At 34.7% G+C, this 21,696-nt stretch overlaps 3 protein-coding genes across 3 annotated transcripts; 1 reads left to right on the top strand and 2 right to left on the bottom strand.

Annotated features, from left to right (window-relative positions):
- The first annotated feature begins 2,513 nt into the window (after nucleotides 1–2,513).
- Nucleotides 2,514–8,861, top strand: LOC125840042 (dihydrolipoyllysine-residue succinyltransferase component of 2-oxoglutarate dehydrogenase complex 2, mitochondrial-like). The gene is made up of 15 exons (XM_049519030.1): nucleotides 2,514–2,674; nucleotides 2,782–2,854; nucleotides 2,953–3,027; nucleotides 3,973–4,033; nucleotides 4,113–4,140; nucleotides 5,383–5,450; nucleotides 6,435–6,509; nucleotides 6,611–6,666; nucleotides 6,763–6,807; nucleotides 6,919–7,182; nucleotides 7,289–7,383; nucleotides 7,652–7,742; nucleotides 7,822–7,932; nucleotides 8,129–8,323; nucleotides 8,407–8,861. The coding sequence occupies exons 2-15, from the start codon at nucleotides 2,804–2,806 to the stop codon at nucleotides 8,596–8,598; spliced, it is 1,407 nt and encodes a 468-aa protein (XP_049374987.1). The 5' UTR covers nucleotides 2,514–2,674; nucleotides 2,782–2,803; the 3' UTR covers nucleotides 8,599–8,861.
- A 993-nt stretch (nucleotides 8,862–9,854) lies between these two features.
- LOC125840781 (glycine-rich cell wall structural protein 1.0-like) lies at nucleotides 9,855–10,610 on the bottom strand. The gene is made up of 3 exons (XM_049519753.1): nucleotides 10,604–10,610; nucleotides 10,295–10,462; nucleotides 9,855–10,066 (listed from the first exon to the last, which is right to left on the bottom strand). Exons 1-3 carry the CDS (start codon nucleotides 10,608–10,610, stop codon nucleotides 9,855–9,857), a joined length of 387 nt encoding a protein of 128 aa, XP_049375710.1.
- An 859-nt stretch (nucleotides 10,611–11,469) lies between these two features.
- LOC125840769 (imidazole glycerol phosphate synthase hisHF, chloroplastic) lies at nucleotides 11,470–21,262 on the bottom strand. The gene is made up of 19 exons (XM_049519744.1): nucleotides 21,045–21,262; nucleotides 20,809–20,891; nucleotides 20,050–20,144; nucleotides 19,506–19,609; nucleotides 18,822–18,991; nucleotides 18,588–18,702; nucleotides 18,025–18,080; nucleotides 17,900–17,938; nucleotides 17,712–17,810; nucleotides 16,885–16,947; nucleotides 16,741–16,803; nucleotides 16,570–16,652; nucleotides 16,301–16,409; nucleotides 16,152–16,205; nucleotides 14,970–15,057; nucleotides 14,759–14,796; nucleotides 14,503–14,608; nucleotides 13,089–13,255; nucleotides 11,470–11,763 (listed from the first exon to the last, which is right to left on the bottom strand). Exons 1-19 carry the CDS (start codon nucleotides 21,217–21,219, stop codon nucleotides 11,704–11,706), a joined length of 1,767 nt encoding a protein of 588 aa, XP_049375701.1. The 5' UTR covers nucleotides 21,220–21,262; the 3' UTR covers nucleotides 11,470–11,703.
- Nucleotides 21,263–21,696: the final 434 nt, after the last annotated feature.

The following is a 21,696-nucleotide window of genomic DNA, read 5'->3' as shown; positions in this document are numbered from 1 at the left end:
AGGCTGAGAAAGTTGCTGAGGAGAAGCTTGGACCTCAACTGGCCATTATTGCTCTAATCAAGAATTGAATTGGGACATAGTTATTTCGAAGTACAATTTTGTTGAAGATCGATAAATCGTCTTATAATTATCTTTCTCTTTTTGTTTCTCTTTCTTGGTATTGTAATTGGGTTTTGCTTTGATTTTTGTCTTTCTCTATTTTTGGGTTGAATTTGTTTCGGTATTTTCTTACTAAGTGTGAACAATTTTGTTGGGTTTGAGTTTTTCAGTCAAATTAGGATTTCAAAATAGAGGGAATTTGAGAATTGATTGCTCAATTGAGACTTTAAGGAAGTTGTTAATGGAGATGATTATAAAGAAGAGCTTGAAAATGGTAATGTTGAGTTTGAAACGTAATGTTTTGGGGAAGAAGATGATTTAAAGCACTTAAATAATTAATAAGGATAACTAGTGAAATGTGGCACTTTTTAATTGGGTTTTATCAGAAAAAATAAACATTCACGCACGTATTGTGCGTGTTCACAAACCAGTTGAGAAAATGGGTCAAAATGACCCCTTTACAACGATATTCAATACTTTTGTGGGGTAATAGGACACCCGTATAGTTAAAGTGTCTTTTTGAAAATTCGAGACAACTTTAGGTGTCACTTTATGTCTTTACTCAGTGATATTCAATAAACAACTACTATGAAAGAGAGTATATATATTTCCTTTCGTAATTATGAATGAATGTTATTGCAGCGCAAATAGTTAAAACTTAAACGAATAGTCTATATGTCATATAAGTTTAGGTCCCCAATTTTAGGTATTTTTTAGTTGTTTTTTTTAAGTCTATAGGTCACGAGATTTTTTTAATTTTTTTTTTTCAAGCCTATCGTATGCACCATCAAAATCTTCATGATTTTGGGACAACAAACTATCATCCTCATCTAAACCCAAAACATTATTCAATACTTCGTTTAATTGACTATTTGGATCCATCTTATTAAAATTATATAAATCTAACAACAAAATAAAATAAAACTAATGAGTGAAGAAAGAAAAAAATTTGAGTAAAGTAAGAGAGAGAGAAAATAAGAAAGAAAAAGTCAAAGAGTGGTTTTCTATTTTGAGAGAAAACCACAAGTGGTTTTGTCACCTAAGGGCTATTTGGTCATTTCGCCGTGTCTTGCCAATTCATGTCAAAAAAGTGTCTTGCCATTTAGCACTACTTAAAAAAAAAATGTAAATAATTTGATCGAACATTAAACAAAGTTATAAAAACATAATGTGAAGGTCCTATGCGCGACTTCTATGAAATGACGAACCACTTACTATTAAAAAATTATAATAGGATGACAATTATTCTCCGATCTTTAATTTGTATATTTTATAAATTTCTGTGGATGAAATTGTCTTAAATAAATATTTCTATTCGATTATTTTTATCTGGATCAAGTATTAACCACGCACATCCATTTTTAAAATTCGAAACATAATGAGAATTTTAATTATATCAGTTTTTACATATAATAAATTTAATATTTTAAAATATATATTGAAAAATGGCTACAGCTAATAATAACACATTAACATCTTACCTATAAACTGAAATCCCTAACGTAGCCCAACATGAACACCCCGCTATCTCAATTTACCAATATAATTTTTTTTAGTCCGTCTCAAAAAGAAAAAAAATCTTCGATTATTCTTAATAAAATGATCTATAATCACATAAATAGTCAAGGAATATTTTAGACTACAAATTTTAAAAATAGTCATTTCAATACTTTTATTTATCCACTATTTCAAAAAAATAAAATTCACTTCTACTTGTCAATTTGAAAATATCAAGAAAAGAGAATTATTTTTTCCTAATTCACCTCAATGGGTACTTTTTTTCTCAAATCATTTTCAAGAGTTAAAGCTATACATCAATTAATATGAGTATTGTCGTAAAATATTCAAATTAATCATTGTTTTGTTAAGAGACGTGTACATAATTCAAAATGAACAAATAAAAATAAACATGGAGAATATTTTTAATAAAAGAAGTGTTGAAAAACACCCCTAAACTCAACGCGAATTGCTATTTTCATCCCGAACTATTAATAATATTAAAAACAATCCTTAATTTAACTAACTGAAGAGTTAAATACACCTTAAATCTTGCAACATGAGTGAGATACACCCTAAATTCTCACCATGTTTAAAATGTTTTCAACACTTCTCTCGATTTTTTATTAAGAGTTGAAATCACTTGTTATTGTTAAGTAAAGAGGTGTCAGGTTGTCAATCATTCGGACATTAAACTAATAATTTGCGTCAAATTTAAAATTATTTTCAATATCATATAAATGGAGACGAAGGAAGTACGACATACCAAATAAAGGGATTTTATTTACTATATTTGATCGACATCAAAATAATCATGGTCAATGGATATATAACGTAAAAATACGAATAATAAAAACACGAGTCAATTAGTAAATAATTTGGCTTATTTTCAGGACAAACTGACAGGTCCAGTTCCATTTTCCATCTATAGCGAAATACGGTAAAAAAAAAGAAGGAAACAACAGGTCTGAATAAAGAAAGCTTAAGCAGCTGTTCTTCGTGGGCGAAAATTCAATCGGCGCCTTCTTCTCCAACCCTACAATCTCTTCAAATTTCACTCTTCTTCCATTAATATCAGGTCCAAAATCTTCATTCTCACTGTTCATTTTCTCATATTACGCAAGATCTGTTTACAGTAATTCGTAGATTTTTTTTTTTTGATTTTTTGTTGTATTGATTGAACAGTTCTAAGAGATCGAGAGCTGCGATGTTAGGTGTTTTAAGGCGCAAAGCTATTTCTAGCGCCTCTTTTACTTCGGTATGAATCCTGATGTAGTTTTACTGCGTTTGTTTTGATGTATTAATTGCATATATTTGTATAATGAGTTGCTGAAATTATTGATTTTGGTGGACCAGTGTGTAAGGAAATCTCTGCATACGGTTCGACCTGCAGTATGTAAATCTAGAATTCCATCTGCTGCAGCAGAAGAGGTAATGTCTATTTATGAACTATCCTCTTTTTTTCATTTAAGTGGTCGGAGTTCTTAATAGGATACAAAGATAAATTGCTATTTTATGGAGGTGAGATTTTTATTAAATTGATTTTGGAATATGTTTTGGCAAAAAAAAATACGAACATTTTTCCATTTAGCTCAAGCCAAGTTCATGGCATGTTGTTAAATTTCGGCCATTTTTTGGGATAAGCACATTTTTTTTATAACCGCGGTGTCCGGGTTAGCCTACACGCGCCTCGACTAATTTCACGTGATACCTATCACCTCCCACAAGCAACTGGTACCAGATAACTCTATCCAAAAGAAATCACTTCGTCCTTTTGTCCCTATTGAAATTTTGAATATGAGACCTCATGGTTCTCAACCCACTTCATTGACCACTAGGCTATGCTATACCTTTGGGTGCAGATAAGCACATTGCTTATATCCACAATTTTGAAATATGTGATCTTCATCAATTGGTAGTTCATACTATTGATAAATAAATGTGACAGAACCTGTTTGATATTGGTACAAGTTATCTGGAAAAGGATTATTGTTTTCTCTAGACTCTAGTATGGTAAATTTTAAATTTATCAAGATTTTGATACAACAGTTTCAAATTTTACAGTGTCGTACTCTTATCATAACTATTGTTAAGATTGCATGTGGCTATCCTTACTTTCTCCTTATGCAATGTATTGGTACTAGCCTTTTTTCTGTGATCGATTCTATAACATCATGCTCTGACTTAGTAAGCTATTCAGATTCCATGACATACTGTCTATGGCAACCCTTCTGATACTTAACCATTCAGACTCTTATTTTTTGTCCTCCGCCTCATTGTATTGAACATGAGCCTTCATGCTATTTGTCTTGCTGCTGTTTTTATTTCTAATCCCATTTAAAAGGTTGTGATGACATATTTTGAAAATGAGAACAGATATCATTGCTTACTAGACAATGTGGTCATGTGCGAAATTTCAATCAGCTTGTGCTGCCTGGTACGTGTAATTAATCTATGATGACTCAGTGCATTTATACTGGTGTGCTATTATAATGAGCTCCTACTTCTTAATCCAGGGTGCTCATCAAATTTGCGCCCAGAAAGGTTAGTATATATTATTGCTAAACATCTTTCATATGTTATTTGAATCTTAGAGCATGAATAAATGCACAATGTATTTATCGAAGTAGCCATTCTATTTTTCTCTGACGAGGTCAAACTCGGTAGAATTTTCCATTGCTTTATAGTTTTATTATCTGCATTTCTTAGGGACGTAATCGGTGTTGTTGGATCTGCTTTGTATTTTCATTTGGTTGAATGAGTAACTAAAAGTTGAGACACTCCAATTAATTACTCTGTGTTGGAGTGCCAGTGTGTGCATGTCCTTAGAGGAGATGGAGATAGTGGACCTCTGTTAGTGAATGTACTACCTGTGTGATAATGATAGTGTGTGCATGTCACATAGCTTGATTTTCAAAAGAGACAACAAGTTAAATAACTTGCACTATGGAAGGTTGTTGAAGTTTGTGTGATTAGTTAGTTTGTTGTGCACAACTTCATATATTTTGAAATTGTCTTGAAGCATTTGGGATGTCCTAAAGTGATATCAATAGTGCCACTTTTTATTTTTATGTGTATATAATATGTTGTATAAAATATTTGAACTAAGCCAGTGCAATTGGTGTAATTACAAGTTGTGCAAATCAGCTATTGTGTCTAAAATATCATCTACAACTTGATGATCAAAAGCTAGTTTGCACCAAAACGCATCTAAATCTAAGGCACTGTATGTTTCTTCTTTTTGCCTTAAAAATTCTGCTATTTCTTTCTCTGAATGTCACATTTTCCCTTATAACCAATTAAAAAGACTCCTAGCAAATAATCGGCTAATGCAATTTGATTGGCTAACTTATAAAACACTTGAAGAAGTCTTGACATGAAGAAGATTATATTGAATTTCCATGCAAATTTAAAAAGGGATAGCAATCAAGATAATTATATATGTTAACAATTTTAGTTGTGCTCTACTAATGAAGCCTAGATACTTGATTTTTGGTCCAACCAAAAATCATATATTGTCCTAATTTATAATATGTATTTTACCCAATTTGAAGTGTATAGGCGTTGGGAATGTTCAGATACATCAATTATTACCTTGTTGTGATGCTTGGATTCATATAGCCGACCTAACTTGTTTGGGTTGAGGCATATTTGTTGTTGTATGTTAATTAGAAAAAATACGAGACTTGGTGATATGTTCATTCTCTCTCTCTCTCTCTCTCTCTCACACACACACACACACACACACGCACCAGTTGGTTATATGAATTAGTGCATTGCTTGCAGGGCTGTGACCAATCTTTGCTCAAGTCCAATACTATCAAATTGGAGCAGAACTTTCTGTGCAAATAGTGGTATATTTTTCTAATAATTTATTAAGCTTGGCTGGAACACTGATGCAAATGAAATTAGTCATGACATGCTTACACTGAATATAATATTGTTCAAATATGTAACTTGGTCTCTTGGTATTGTTCCTGCAGTTGATCATGGTCCCAACTCCCATCACATGTATTCTTTAGCACTTTTGAACTTATGAATTATCAGTTAGATATTCCTAAGTCAGTTGTACCTTCTCTTCTAAATTATTGTTATCTTCACATAGTTTATTGAAGTTACCCTTTCTTTTCCTCTTTTTTGGGATTGCGGTCTTATATAGAATTATATTATAGATACTTAAAAGTGTGAGAGGTATCTTTTGATTTCCTATTATTGTACCAAATGATTGGCTGTTAGTTGTGGTCCTTTGCAAATTTCTGTTTGGAAGTGGAAGAAGTATTTGCATTATCTACCTGGAGGATATAACTAATTAGCTCAATTTCAAAAAAATATAGGTAGTTAGCAGTTTCAACTCCGTATAAAGTTCTGTATCATCTCTAGGATCAAGACTGCCATTATCATCAACATTGATGCCATCAAGAAGGGCCTGTCCATCATCTTCGCCGCATAGGAACTACGTGATCACTCCAATGTTGCCTTCGCATCCAAGGGTCACAGATGTCAATATGATTCTTTTCAATAAGTGGAAATCATTATTGTTTAAAGAATTTATGATAAGAAGCTAGTTCAATTAGTTTAATGACCCTATCTTAAAGCCTAGCATCTGGTGGAGTAGAAGAAATTAAGAATTAGGTGGAAATTGGCACTTCGTTTACAGTTTAAACAATGTTGGAATTCTTAATATATCATGCAATAATGTATTGAAAGCTTCCATTTATATTTTAATTGTTCTTTCATTTTCTTTCTCCTTTTCTCTGCCATTCCTTTTCCCTTATTCTGTATTGCTACAGTTACTCACTATTTTTTCTTTTATTTGCCTGTCAATAACTGTAATGAAGGTGATACCGTTGACGCTGTTGTTCCATATATGGGTGAATCCATAAGTGATGGGACACTGGCCAAGTTCCTGAAGAGTATGTCCTTATTGATGTGGTCTCTGATCTATTTTATATGCAGTAGTATTCATAGAGTCTCTGTACTTACTGTTTTTTCATGTTTCCTTCTATATGGGCAGATGTTGGTGACAGAGTAGAAATTGATGAGCCAATTGCTCAGATTGAAACGGATAAGGTACCTAGCTTCTAATTTTAGTTGATTTCGATCACATTATCTCAGGTCTCTCTGGAGATCAATGGCACTTATATTTGAATGATCTTTATTTGACAGGTAACCATTGATGTTACCAGTCCGGAAGCTGGTGTAATCCAAAAGGTAGAACATCTTTGGCACTGGAACTCTGCTTTGCTCAACCTCCGACCACCTAGTTTATTACATTTTGTTTTTTGATCGACAACTGCTGAATCTGGTTTTGAATATCTGTAGTTTGTAGCCAAGGAAGGGGACACTGTCGAACCAGGCAATAAAGTTGCTATCATTTCAAAATCTGGTGAGGGTGTGGAACATGTTGTTCCATCTGAGAAGTCCTCTGAGAAAGTAGCTCCTCCAGCTGAGGATAAGAAAGAGGAAAAGGCAAAACCTCAAGTTGAGACGACTCCCGTCAAGGAGAAGCGTAAGGGAAGTTCACCTCCACCCCCTAAACACTCGCCTACAGAGCTCCAACTTCCTCCCAAAGAACGGGAAAGACGAGTGAGTCAATAGCTAATGCTGTTGTAATCTCATTGTCATGGCACTACTCGTTTATGTAACTTGGCACTTACTGTGTGTTATCTTCTATAATCTGTTTTGATGACAGGTTCCCATGACCAGGCTCAGAAAAAGAGTTGCCACACGTTTGAAAGATTCTCAGAACACATTTGCTTTGCTGACAACATTCAATGAAGTTGATATGTAAGTTTGGACTTTGATTTTGTATAAGACACTATCTTTTTGTGCTAATATTTCTGCACCTTATCATACGTTTAGAGAAACAGAAAATTGATCTAGGAATTGAAGGTTATAAACTTCAGTTGCCTTTTCCAATTTATTTTCCTAGAAGCAGATTGGTCTCTGTTTTGACCTAGGAGGGGTGTGGGCATTTATCATATGTGATATCGTATTTTTTTGCATCTGTGTTGACCTTATGTTGTATTTCTTTTTTCATTGTTGCCCTATTCAGGACAAATTTGATGAAGCTCCGCTCTGATTACAAAGATGCCTTTGTTGAAAAGCATGGAGTGAAGTTAGGATTCATGTCTGGATTTGTGAAAGTACGGAGAGGACTACTTTCTGTTTGTTTTTACATATTCATTGTCAAAATCTGGCCTAAAATGCTTATATAAATTTCAGGCAGCAGTTAGCGCACTCCAGAATCAGCCAATAGTTAATGCAGTTATCGATGGTGATGACATCATATATAGGGATTATATAGACATCAGTATCGCTGTTGGTACACCAAAGGTAAGCTAGCACAAGTTTCAGATTAGCCAGTCTTGCATAATTCCTAATCAGTCTCAATTTGTCCTGCAAACTCTCTTTTATATGCTCTACTTTTTGAGTTTTTGGCAGTGTTTTCATAGATGTCGAAAGTAAAATGAGAACTGCAAGAGAGAGATTTTAGGCATGATATGAAGTATCTTTTTTTCTCCTTGCTCAGGGTCTTGTTGTTCCAGTTATCCGCAATGCTGAGCAGATGAATTTTGCTGAGATAGAAAAGACAATTAACACGCTTGCTAAGAAGGCAAATGATGGGAGCATATCTATTGATGAAATGGCTGGAGGGTCATTCACAATTTCAAATGGTGGAGTGTATGGAAGTCTTATCAGTACCCCTATCATAAATCCTCCCCAGGTATGTATCGTAGGAAGTGATTGCAATTACCTTATAGTTATAGAGACATCTCACCATCAAAAATTTGCTGCTTGATTTTGTAGTCTGCTATCTTGGGAATGCATTCAATAGTCAGTCGCCCAATGGTCGTTGGAGGCAATATTGTTCCTAGACCAATGATGTACATTGCTCTGACATACGATCATAGGCTGATCGATGGAAGAGAGGCAGTGTTCTTCTTGAGAAGAATTAAGGATGTGGTGGAAGATCCCCGTCGCTTGCTCCTTGATGTTTGAAGATTGGCAACAACATCTGGCTTTTGATTTTGATCCGTCCGGGGGTATACCTAAGTGTACAACTCAATCATAGAACCAGAATAAATGGCAATATCAGAGTTTTGTTGGCCTGAGGTGTTGCTTTGGTCCTCTGATTATTGCAGCCACAGCTGTATTTGAGATTTGCAGATAGAACCATAAAGATTTTGCGTTCCTTCCCATTCACCCTTTTTCACAACTATATTTACTTTGCATGATATTTATTTCTCGTTTCAAATATTAAACCAACTTGAACTTTCTTTGAATTGGCACACACTTGCATTTGCCTTTTGGCTATAGTATTTTATTCTGTATTGGAGTTCATACACGTTTGAATATTCATCATGTTGGTCCCATTATTTTAATACTGATTTAAATTGCTATCACCTGCTTTGTGTGTGTGTGATGTGGGTGGGGATAGCATATGTTTTCCATTTTGGGTTTCTCACCTGGTGTTTGGAGCTCCGTTCTCAACAAGATTTTCTCCATGGAGCTTCGAAGCAATCTCACCATACCACTATCCCATGTTGGTGCGTTCTTATTAAAGGGCATTTATGAGCCTTTCAATTTTTAAATGGGGATCTTTATTGCGATTTGTGATCTTACATAGATAATTGGGTCATTTACACTTTTGCTCCTTGTTTGTGCTAGTCTTCAATTTTTGCTCCTTCTAAGGCAATTTTTTTTATGGGGTTTAAGTTTTTATTTTTTGCATCATAATATTTTTGGAAGAGTCTAGATTTTGAACTTGTTTTTAGTATTATTGATGTTCCAAATATGGGACTTCAATTAATGTTAGAATGATCCAAGAAAGAAAATATGATTAATTCAAGTTCTTCTCCAAGCTTTAGCATCTCCACATACATTTCCCTAAATGGACATGGAGCAACAAGAGGGAGACAATGGATGACAAAAATACCTCCTACTTATTTTTGGTCTTTCGATGATCTTGAATTTACGATCTTAGAGTTAAAGGTGAAAGTGGTTACCATATGAATTTTGAACTCCCTTTTTATAATATGTGCAAATCCAACCAGCGCTTACAATTTAGAGTGAAATTAAGAAGAGGAAATTATTATATTACCAATTGGAAACACAAAGTACATAATATTAAGCTAAGAAAGAAAAGAAGAAGTAAAAGCATGCATGAATAGTTCTTAATGCATGCATCATGACTTGTACTCCATGCATTGGCTCGTGTTCATCCTATTCCAACTCCCCCATGCAAATTTATTGAATCAAATTCCACCACCGCCGAAACCTTCTCCGATACCAAATCCATAACCATTACCACCGTTCTCTCCGCCACCACCGCCGCCACCTCCGTTGCTGCCATTACCGCCTAAACCCAATCCTTGACCACTGCCGTAGCCAAATCCAGCCCCATGTCCTCCATTACCACCATTCTCTCCGCCGCCACCTCCGCCTCCGCCACCTCCGCCTCCGCCACCTCCTCCACCACCGCTCCTACCGTCGGAACCTAACCCCTGTCCACTACCGTAGCCGAACCCAATTCCTGCACCATGTCCTCCATTCTCTCCACCTCCACCGCCACCTCCACCACCGCCGCCGCTACCGCCATTACCTGATCCCTGGCCACTACCGAAGCCAAATCCAAATCCTGCACCTATACCACTAAAACCACCACCTCCACCGCCGCCGCCGCCGCCACCTTCACTACTGCCACCAGCTCCTCCTATAATTTGACCAAATCCTACGCCATTTTCAACAGGAATCTCAAAGACTGTAGCTACTGCATCTCCCTGGAGTTTTCTAGCTGACGTGTCACGTGCAAATACTCCCAAAAAAATTAGAAAAATAAATGCCTTCGAATATTGTGTTGACACTGCATGAAAATAAAATACGTATATAAGTATTTAATAACAAGTAAATTATCTGTTACAACATGTTAAAATAAATAAATAGTCTAAAATATTAATACGTAATATTAGTTTAAGAAGACAAAAAAGGGTTGAAGAATCCTTACTTTTCATTGTTGGTGTTCGTATTTAGTGAAAGAAATAAAGTGAGTTTACCAGATATAATTATACACAAAACCAAGAGTTTACATATATATATTAGAGATATAATATAGCTGAAGATAATTAATGTGAGAACCAAAACTTAACATAAATATTATATTTGTAACAGTAATATTTAATGGATGAAAATTTATCCACTTAATTAAAAACCTTCATAAAATTTGAATTATAACGCACATTATCTTCCTCTTGACATTCTAAAGGTTGGCCGAATCTAAAACTTTATGATAAATATGCTTTGTAAGTTGACACTTAGATGTAAATACAAAAATAATATATCTTTTGGTCGACCTAGTCTAATATATAGAACACTTTAAAACAGACTAGTCCAACATGCACTGCCCCAATTTTCTTGCAATTTATTGACTCTTGTTTTCATGACTATGGCTCTTGGAGTGAGTAAAGCAGCCAGGCCTATAGCTTATGTCATAATTTAAAGAAGTCAACATGCATCCCAGCTTCCAACAATCCGTTGCTCAAATAGTTAAGGTAAACCCAAAAAATTCATTCTCTTAACAAACTCCAGTTTGTAAATCAATTATCAAAATATATGTATGTAAACAAAGTTTGTAACCGATTAAACAAAGTTTTTGTTGCATTAAATAAACATTTTACAGTGTCACAAGCCACATTATTAAGGATGTGTTATGAACAATATTGATTGCTAGGAGTTCAAAGAATATAAAAATCAAATCACGATCAAATAGGAAATTAATATTAGCTAAGAAATTTGTGAACTTTGTTCCTCACAGTCAACGAAATGTATATTCATTCATTCACAATGATACTCAGAACTAATAACCCACATACATGTCCTAGTAAAAACTGATATACTGCATAAAGTGTACACAAATAATTTAGCAATATAATTTTACATAATAATCTGTTCAAAAATGGCACGAGGCTACAAGTGCAAGATATTGAAAAATGCTTCGTTTGCAGCAACAAGATAAAAGAAACTGATAGTCAATGGTATAAACATCAAGTAACAAGGAGTGGCAGAGGATAGGACTGCATATCGAGTTGCTCGATAGCAAAAATGTGGTTACATTCTAACTTCTATGCCTTCCTCTGACAGGTGCTCTTTCACAGCTTGGATCGGAACCTGAAATTAAAGAGACAAATTATACAAGCTACATCAGAGCTCCATATTATGTGTGCCTATATTACAACAGGGAACTTAAAAATGTTTTATCTCAGAATTGTTTTATGTTATTATACCACGTTTGGTAAATAGACAAGAAACAAGTTATTCATGTTGTATTCCAGAATTAATACATGTTGTAGGTTAGTTTTAAACAAACACTTCCCTCCCAAAAACTCTAGTTCAACCATATTTATGTTCATTTTTACTATCTCGTTAGTGTTAAGTGTGTATGAGGTGGTGGGTGGGGTTCGGGATGAAACATGAGGATCTGTACTGCATCCTTTTGTACCATGTGTCACGGACTTAGAGTCTCACTAAAGTCTTGTGATCTTGTAAGCTCAAGTAAGCCCTTTGAAACTAAGTAGAAGAACTTTGAAAGAAGGCTTTGTATTGATTGTGGAATGCTTTACACTTTGTTGGATGAGTTTGCAAATGAGAGACCCTCTATTTATACTACTTCCTAGGGGCCTTTGTGTAAATAATATTTACAATACAAGTCCCTCTATATTTATACTTTGGTCTACATTCTAGAATTCTCTACAAGTTTTAGGGAATTCTAAAGCCTTCTTGAAAATATTTAGGGGTTCTAGAGTTTTCCATATACCTCTCCATATCTCTAGAATTCTCCCTCTATATTTACACTTTGGTCCACATTCTAGAATTATCTACAAGTTCTAGGGAATTCTAAAGCCTTCTTGAAAATAGTTAGGAGGTTCTAGAGTTCTCCATAAACCTCTCCAAAACTCTAGAATTCTCCCTCTATATTTACACTTCGATCCACATTATAGAATTCTCTACAAGTTCTAGAGAATTCTAAAGCCTTCTCGAAAATATCTAAGAGTTCTAGAGTTCTCCATAAACCTCTCCACAACTCTAAATTGGCAAAGTGGCGGGACATGACACATGGCTTTGTTTAAAGTCATATATGTCACTTAAATATACACTTCTGGAAGAAATAAAAAGGCATTTTCAAGAGAGGTTAATTATGCTAACAACCGACAGATATTCCTTAGATCCATTTAAGAAAATATTAAAATCCCCTTTATAGGTGAGGCTTTGCTCGTTAAACACAAATCGTAGATATCTGCTTTCTCTGAAGAGGTGCATGCTGCCAGCACTCAGCAGAGACATCGGCATCTACCTTTTATTGATTATCCAAAGATTTACGTGTCTCTCATCTAACTTCTGCCAATCAATCTCTTTTGTTATCGAGCTCACAGAAACTGAACATTGATCGACTTAAAGGCACAAAAAGAAAAATTTGTTTAATATAGTCATCTTACCTCCTTCCTATGGAAAATTCCAGCAGCAAGGGCAGCAGAAGCGTTTGTTTCTCTGAAGACCTCTGTAAAGTGTTCAACAGCTCCAGCTCCACTGCTTGCAATCACAGGAATGCTTACAGCATCTGAAATCAACTTAATTAGGTCTATATCAAATCCCTTTCCTTGACCTGAAAAAGCATAAGAAGAGCAATAATTAGGGGTTACAATGTCACACAAATACATGAAGCGGATTCTTGCAAAGAGCGAAAAAGGAACGCACAGGTTGAATGACCAATCTGTTATCCTAACAAGAATGGAAAAAAAAAAAAACACAAAATTGCAAGCATTGGAGTAGAGCTAATGGGTGAATGAAAATTCTGTCCTAAGGCAATAAAAAAAGTCATATTAAGAGTGGCCAACTATGCAGGTTTTGTATGGTTCCATTCACAAGTACCATGGATCACACCATGTAAGTTAAGAAGGGAGAAATAGAAAAATAATTACACAAGGAAGGCGTAATGTAGCAAATACTCCTCCCATCCAATTTTACCATTTGTTAAAAAAACTTTTAAATACAAGGCAAGTAATGGGTTCAAAGATGAAGCTTTCTTTGACTTTTCACAGATTTGAACTGCTACTACAAAAGGGAGTTTTTTATTTCTTTGCTTCTAAAACAACTCCCTTCTAGTGCAATGGGAACAATTTCTGGACAAACAAAAGCAAAAAAGACATGCAAATCCTACTCTTAGGGATGACAGTGGGGCGGGGTGGGTTTAAGGCTATATGGGGCAGGGCAAGTTTAAGGTTGTGCGGGGCGGGCGGGTTGAAGTGGACTTTTTTTAAAATTAATACGGGGCAAGGCGGATTATGGGTATATGTGATTTTATGTGGGTTCAAATTTAATTTTAAGTTTTTACATGTTATAAGAGTGATAGAGCATTATTTATTAAGATAATTTCTATAAATCTACTAAAATATTCAAGATAGTAAATGAAAATGATTCAATATCAAAATAATACAATTTCTTACATGTTTTCCAATTGACCTCTAAAAAATAAATTTTTAAGTTACTATCCTATTAAATTAATACAACTTAATGAAAAAAAGAATTTATTTTTATGAATTTTATTTTTAGAAACTTAACTAGAAAAAAAAAATATTAAAAAAGTTGGGGCGGGTTGAAAAGGAAAAAAGTTGTTATGCGGGGCGGGTTGAAAAGGAAAAAAGTTGTTATGCGGGGCGGATTAAAAAATTTGCGGGTTAAGCTCAACCCGCCCCACCCCCACCCCGCACCTCCCCATTGCCATCCCTACAGCTACTGTTGCTTGGCGAATATGTAGAAATACCAAATTATGGCGCATTGACCATCTTCAGACCCATTCTAACACGACCTCGAATGTAGGATATATATACGTCAAATTCATGAACATCGTACCATCACAATCAATGCAGTTTAGCAGTATCTCCCCAGCTCCTAATTCCTCAACAGCTTTCGCAAGCTCATAAGCTCCAATAGGGCGGCCTTCTCTCCCACCACTCACCTTGAAACATATAAATAAATTGAACTTAGGGTGAATATATAAAAACTATCAACCTTGAAAAACAATCTTGATATTCCATGTGACACCAATAAGAGAATGAGATTACAAGAATAACGGTTTGTAATTTAACAAAAAAGAGTCATTGCCCACCGTGCACTGGTACCATGCATATTCTTCTCCATTTGGACCTGAAACCAGTAGACACACTTCAGTCATTACCTTCTTGCCCCATTTTTTCTTGGTCAAGTGATAATGTGATTTTAAGCCGTTCTTGGGCAAATGATTTCTCTTTCTATGAGGAAACACTGGATGCAGGTAAACTACTAAATTACTTTGGAAGAGAATATCTGAATGCAATTACCTGGGTTTCTCACTTTCACAGTCCTGAATTCCACAGCCTTGGGGTCCTTTACGTACACCCTTCGAGGATCAATGCTTACAACTACTGCCTACAATATCACAACACATCCAACCAATTACAATATTTTTCTTGCACAACTTGCCCACTAAATAATGAGTATGCTATTCATATATGAAAGCAAGCAGATAAGGAAAAGCACTTATGGACTAATATGTCTGAGTCACTCTTCATCGGTGATGACTAGTGCCTGCAAAATGAGCCCATATTTTGGTAACCCGCCCATATTTTAATGGGTTGGGTGAATGACTTTTTACATGGGTAAAATATGGGTTGATACCCATATTCAACCCATAAAAATATGGGTAAAATATGGATAAGTCAAATGAGTTGAGCTTCTAACTTCTATTCACTCAAAATTCATGATATCACTAAAAAAAATTGAAACTTCTCCTCCTTTTTATGTTCTTCTATAGAACTAATTATTTTTCTCTATAATTGAAAAGGTGAAGTCTTTGGCCCTCCAAAAATATATATTTTAAATGGACATTTCTTTTGTTAATTATAATTATATTTTTATATTTATTTAATTTTATATTGGAGATTAAATAATAGTATAAAATAAGCAAATCATGTATTAGTATTGACATTGCTTAAGCCTTAAAGTGCATTAAGCATGTTTTAGTCCAAAAATGCAACTATTCATTTACTTTGAAATTAAAAATATTTTCCCCTTGTTATTATATAAATTTATTTTACATTGAAAAGCTAGGATTTTTTTTACTTTTATGATACAATAAAACTAAATGAGGCATTTTCAACATTTTTCATCTAAAAAAAATAAAATATTTTCTCCATGTTGAATTCTTAAGTAGAGTACTATTTATACATGAAAATATGGGTAAACTAGTATTTTACCCAATCCATTTGTTACCCAATCCATTTTTACCCATATCAAATATGGGCGGATTGAATTATTACCCATTTTATGTTGACCCATTTTCAACCCGACCAAATTTGACCCAACCCGTCCATTTTCCACCACTAGTGATGACTGAAGAGAGAAGAAAATTGGAAACTAAGATATTCAATCTAGGATAGTGACACAACAAATGTGTTATAATTACTATCAGACATCACTATCTGAAGAAACTAGCATAAAGTTTAACATGGCTTCAAATCAACCTGATTTCCATAAACTCGAGAGATCTGCTCTAGACTGCTCTTTCCAGTTTTCACCTTCAAAGACAGTAAGTGAAACGATAAACAGATTGACGTTACTATAAATAAGGAAGCATTTTTTGTTGAAAATAAACAGATTAACTTTCACATACTCCAGATTTTAAGTATTCTTCCGCAGCATAAACAGCATCACTTCCAATAGAAATTTTGTCTGCCCCAGAACGAAAATACTCTGAAGCAACTTCCAAACTAGAGTAGTATCTGCGAGTAAGTTTATATGTCAACTAGTGAAGTTTGAACATCGTCCACAATCCCTTACTAACATTATTCAATTTTTCAACTCAGCTTTAGGCAAACAATCTGGAAGATTCAAAGCAAATGATTATTGATGGTATGAACAGGATAACAAATAGCCATAAACCTGCCATTCGCATCTTTGAAGTCTCTAATACCACCTCCAACGGTTAATGGCACAAAAACATTCTCTGATGCATACCTCAATACCTAAATGGCAAATCAAATAGAACAAACTATCACAAAACATCCTCTTGATCGGGAACGATTAATCAGAATATTGAACTAAAGAACACACCTGCAACATTGGCAGATCGCCCAAGGGGAAGTCTCGGAAAGCAGTAATATTTAAAAAGCTGACCTAAACCACAGAAAGCAACTAATTAGTCTAGGGTCAGGTTAGAGTAACATAGAGTTACAGATAACTAATGCTAAGATAAACCTCATCTGCCCCATCCTTGTAATACTGTCCAGCAAGATCCACGGGCTTGCCAAGGTTTCTCACCTTCAGGAAAGACAATCATTTTCAAATAAAGGAATGTATTGGAAAAATAGAATCAAGTAAGACATCCACATGGGATTTTAAAGAGTAGACGTCTACAAAATTTATACTTTTGGTGTAAGGGAGATATAGTAGATAACTTTAGATCAGCTGATGGAATTTATAGGTGTTTTAGAAATCTAACTGATACAGCTATACAAAAGCTTGTATGTTTTTGGGTACCTCCTCGGTATCTTATCCTCAAAAAAGAAGAATCAAGTGCCTGACACCAAGAACCTTTGAGGACACAAACCAGCTAGCTAACAAGCTTCCTCATTATTTTTCTATTGTTCCTTCTGTTTTCATTTAGATAACTTACAAGTATGAGTCCAGAACCACTTATCACAAAGTGCCACCAGGTCTGCTAACCTAAAAACTTACAACTTTTTAGCTTCCATTTTCTAATCTCAGAGCAATAGATTTGACAAAAAATAAGAACTAGCAATTTTTTTCCCTTTTACAGCGGAAGAATAAATCCCTTTATTTTTTCGATAAAGAAAAATGACAAAAGTTTATTTTCCTCGTAATCTTTTTTACATCTCTTGATGACCTCCTTTTCTAAATAAGTTTTGTCGGCTCTTAGTTTTTCTAAAGAGAGTTTGTAATTTATAGTGTTAACTTTCAACTATCTGCAGACCAACTCCAACGTTGAACAGCTTAAAAGATTAATTTGAACTGACAGAGTTCAAAAGGAGCTGATGGTTAAACAATGACTAATGCTCACTTACCTCATTTTCTTTTGTATTCTCTCTAACATCGTATTGGTCTCCTTTGGTTACAACCAAGTCACCCTTATCATTTGTCCTCACATCAAGACATGCAATAACCTAAGTAGTCACAAATTCACTAACTTTAGCATTACAAATAAATCAAAAATCCTGAGAATCAAATTCCTACTAAGACAACTATGACCTACCCGTTTTGCAAGTTTAGAGGCATTCCCTTGGACTAGCTTCTGTCTTGCGTGAAGCTTTCATGTGTTAGATGCTTTGAACAGTTAACTTGAGAAGTAAAGCATTAAGGCATAAGCATCACTAATACCTGTGTTCTCCCGGATTTTGGATTCAAGAACCTCCTCAATATAGAAAGGCCAACATCTGGAAACATTACTCCACCAGTTTAAGGATATACTGATTATAAGAAGACAAAAATTAAAGCTCAAGGGGTTGTGTGTGTGTGCTTGTGTATATATCACATGTTTTTGTTCTTTTTGTGTGTGTGCGCGCCCACACATACTCTCTCTCTCTCTTTATTTACAACTTTAATATTGTGTTTAACCATAAAGGTCAAAATTAACGAGGGTCATTTCTGTGCTCTTCAAAAATGAGAAAACAAATTTAAGTATCAATGAACGACATGCAAAAGGTTAAAAGGGCCTATAATATTGTTAATGATTTAGAAATTTTTTTGGCTATATCCTTAACAAATTCTCCGTTGATGTTTGGAGGGCTGTGCTTACATTATGATCACTTCCATGCCTTCTATGCTACATTCATCAGATAAAACATAATTTAAATTGATCAAACATAATTAGGTTAACAAGAATTTTTTCATAATTGTTTCTTTTCTTTCATGCTTCAAAACATTTGAGGAAGTCACTGTACCACCACTCTTCTCAGGATGAAACTGAACTGCATGGACATTTCCCTTCTGAATGGATGCTATGAAATCGTCACCGTACTTGCAGGTCGATGATATCCACTCTCTATTTTCATCTGACTAAATTAGGAGAAATGTTAGAATCAAACTTCTTGTGTATGTACTAAATGAACTTAAAAAATTAGAAAAAAGAGGATGGAATCACTGTCAATATATATTTACTCAATGAGAATTAGTACCGGCATTGCCCGATAAGAATGTACGAAATAGACATGTGAATTTCCAACGTCATCCAAAATTTGAGTATCTTTTGCTATTTTAAGTGCATTCCAGCCAATGTGAGGTACTCTGATCCCTTTAGAAGAGTCAAAACGTCCAACTACTCCAGGAATCAAACCTAGACCCTTTACTGATAAACGTGTTACAAAGTCAATTTCTCAGATGAAGCGGCTATATGTTAAAACGGTGTATGAAATTGAGGGAAAGCAAATAGAGATACATTATTAGAGTGTAACAATCACTTGAATTTGGAAGATGGATTATGCAATGAAATTATTATCAAAATTCAAAATATAGTTGCAACTGGAAAAGTGAAACCAAAGGACTCAATGTATGACATCAATAAGGTAACAATGTAAAGCTGGTGGACGGCCCAATCTCATTTCCTTTCGTAGTAAAATTCTTGTAGCTACAACTGCACGCCTTGGATCCTCATCCATGATAATACATTCCAAAATATACAACCATTTTAAATACTAAAGTGATCCTGTCTGCTATTGCAGCATACATTAACCTTATAGTTCATAAGTTAAGCATCTTGCTGCATGAGGTCCCTCTTTACACTTAGATAAAAGCCACTTCACTAGAACTCAGTTAATATCAAATGTCTAAAGCCATAAATATACTTAATGTTAGTTTGTGACCTGGTCCATTTTCTTCACTTGACTCAAAAAGTAGCTGCAGTCCAAGACAAATGCCTAGGAATGGGCGATCTTGCTCAATGTAAGCACAAAGTGCTTCAGCCATTCTGCAGAACAATTTTCCCCATAATTTTCAGCGAAGCCGAAAAAAATAATATGGAATGAGAAAATTAAACAGAAAGAACAAAATAGAGATATGCACGAACTTTCTGCAGACATGTTCTTATTGCTGCAAAAGCTTTAACTAAAATAAATTAGTACAATGTATTTTTAACTGGTTCGTCAAATATGTTGTTGGTGAGTCTTTATTAGTACTTTTTTGCAGAAAAAACAGTAAATACAAAATAATGGTTGATCACTCTCAAACAAATACTATCTTTTTACATGTATATGTAGCAAGAGGCTGTATTATCCCAAAGGCCAAAACCATGCTTAAGTTTTGAATTTCTCATATGGCAATATAGTAATTTAAATGTTTATTTACAATAAGAAGTACTGAACAAATAAACAATTCCGTCCCTATGCGTAATATGAATGAAAACCATACCCCTTCTTGTTTAGCACATCCATGGCAGGAGCAAAAGCACCAACTCCAGGAAAAATGAGTCGTTTTGCTTTCAAAATGTCCTCTGGTGTTTGGACCTGGAAGACATTGAAAAAGAAAAGGTATGCAAAGAGCTTGATCAAAAATAATAATGAAAGAGGTACGGAAAGAGAGTAAACAAAACTGAAGATGCATGCATACTTTCTTCATTTTGGCTTTGGCACGCTCTTGTAGTAAACTTTGCACACCTCCCCACAATAATTAAACTTAAGAATTATTCCATGATTCATCAGTTAAAAAACAGAGATTAAGGGGCATGCATATACTCAAATTCTCGAAGTACACACACTTAAGGTTGATATGACAAAGAGAAAATTCTCGAAATACAAACACTTAAAGGTTGATATGACAAAAAGAAAAGAACATATGAAGGGCAGATATACTGAAAATCCATTCATTGTTGCTCACCAAGACACTGGGAAACAAGAAGCCGCGGTAATTTCAGTTCTACTACTTTATAAGAGTGCAAACTTCATTTGTATACAGTTCCACTACTTTATAAGAGTGCAAACTTCATTTGTATGAACATAAAAGTACCACTGAACTAAGTAAATGATGTGCATATGGAAAACTAATTTGGTGCGATATATACATAATACATTCATCTTTGACTTGCATTTCTCTTAATTTCCTACAAATAGACCTCAATTTAAATACTCAAGTTAGAAATAAAAGCCACAACAGCAAAAGCAGAGAGAGTACATCTTTGATGTCGAAACCGAGATGTTTAATTGCATTCCTGAGACTCCGCACATTGCCAGCACCATAATCAAGTACAGTTACCACTGCAAAACAATTAAAGCAACAAGCATTACAATCTCATAGGCTGCTTATCATCAAATTAAGCCATCATTCTACATATAATTAACAGTGTATAAGTGTTTTTGCTCATTGATTAATAGTACTCAACATGAGAAATAGAAAATTAATAAACAGACCAGAATCATCGGCACCGGTGGCGGAAGCGCGGACTGAGAAGCTTCTGGAAGATTTGTAATTCAGAGGTTTCGCATTAGGCTTGTAACGTAGGAAACGGAGAGACTGAGAAGTGGAGGAATAAGATGAAACCGGTGTCGTCGTTGATGAAGCAGAAGTGAAACTGGCCGCCTCCATTTTTCTCTTCTTCAAGCTTTCTGGTTCACCAGTGTAATAAAGTATGAGTGTTAATTTAGCTGGAATTCAAGGAATGGCTATTTTTGAAAACTTGACTGAACCAAAAATGAAAAGGTTCTAATTTTGAGTCCATATTTAGAAACTTATTGATTTGGGCCGATAACTGGCAACATGATCTGGGCCTTGAGCCCATCTTTTAGAAGGCCTTGAGTGGTATGTTGGGCCTACTTGGAATATCTTTAAAGAAAAATGGCAACTTTAATTTGGCCTCAACTAACACTTCAACATGTAGATACTTAGATTTATATAACATTGAACAAGTAGAGTCGCGTCTTACGTGACATAATACAAATCAGTTCAAGTGTTGTCACGCAAATTGTCATGTAGGATGTGTGTGTCTGCTTGTTCAATTTTATACAAATTTAAGTGTCTACTTGTGCACACCCAAAGTTGTAAGACATAAATGTTAGTAAAGTC

Source organism: Solanum verrucosum, unplaced genomic scaffold, assembly GCF_900185275.1.
Source record: "Solanum verrucosum unplaced genomic scaffold, falcon-dt-bn FXZP01000277.1, whole genome shotgun sequence".
NCBI classification, from domain to species: Eukaryota; Viridiplantae; Streptophyta; class Magnoliopsida; order Solanales; family Solanaceae; genus Solanum; species Solanum verrucosum.
This window is presented reverse-complemented; position numbering and strand designations above follow the sequence as displayed.

What these genes read in the sequence shown, in the direction of transcription:
- LOC125840042 (XM_049519030.1), top strand. Translation starts at nt 2,804, where the DNA reads ATGTTAGGTGTTTTAAGGCGCAAAGCTATTTCTAGCGCCTCTTTTACT. An exon ending in ACTGGCCAAGTTCCTGAAGA is followed by an intron (nt 6,510 to 6,610) that starts GTATGTCCTTAT and finishes CTATATGGGCAG; the next exon opens with ATGTTGGTGACAGAGTAGAA. An exon ending in TCGCTGTTGGTACACCAAAG is followed by an intron (nt 7,933 to 8,128) that starts GTAAGCTAGCAC and finishes CTCCTTGCTCAG; the next exon opens with GGTCTTGTTGTTCCAGTTAT.
- LOC125840781 (XM_049519753.1), bottom strand. An exon ending in AGGAGGAGCTGGTGGCAGTA is followed by an intron (nt 10,067 to 10,294) that starts GTGAAGGTGGCG and finishes GTGGTGGAGGAG; the next exon opens with GTGGCGGAGGCGGAGGTGGC.
- LOC125840769 (XM_049519744.1), bottom strand. Translation starts at nt 21,219, where the DNA reads ATGGAGGCGGCCAGTTTCACTTCTGCTTCATCAACGACGACACCGGTT. An exon ending in CTCGAGTTTATGGAAATCAG is followed by an intron (nt 15,058 to 16,151) that starts GTTGATTTGAAG and finishes GTGATATTGTAG; the next exon opens with GCAGTAGTTGTAAGCATTGA. An exon ending in GAATTTTCCATAGGAAGGAG is followed by an intron (nt 11,764 to 13,088) that starts GTAAGATGACTA and finishes CTTTAATTTCAG; the next exon opens with GTTCCGATCCAAGCTGTGAA.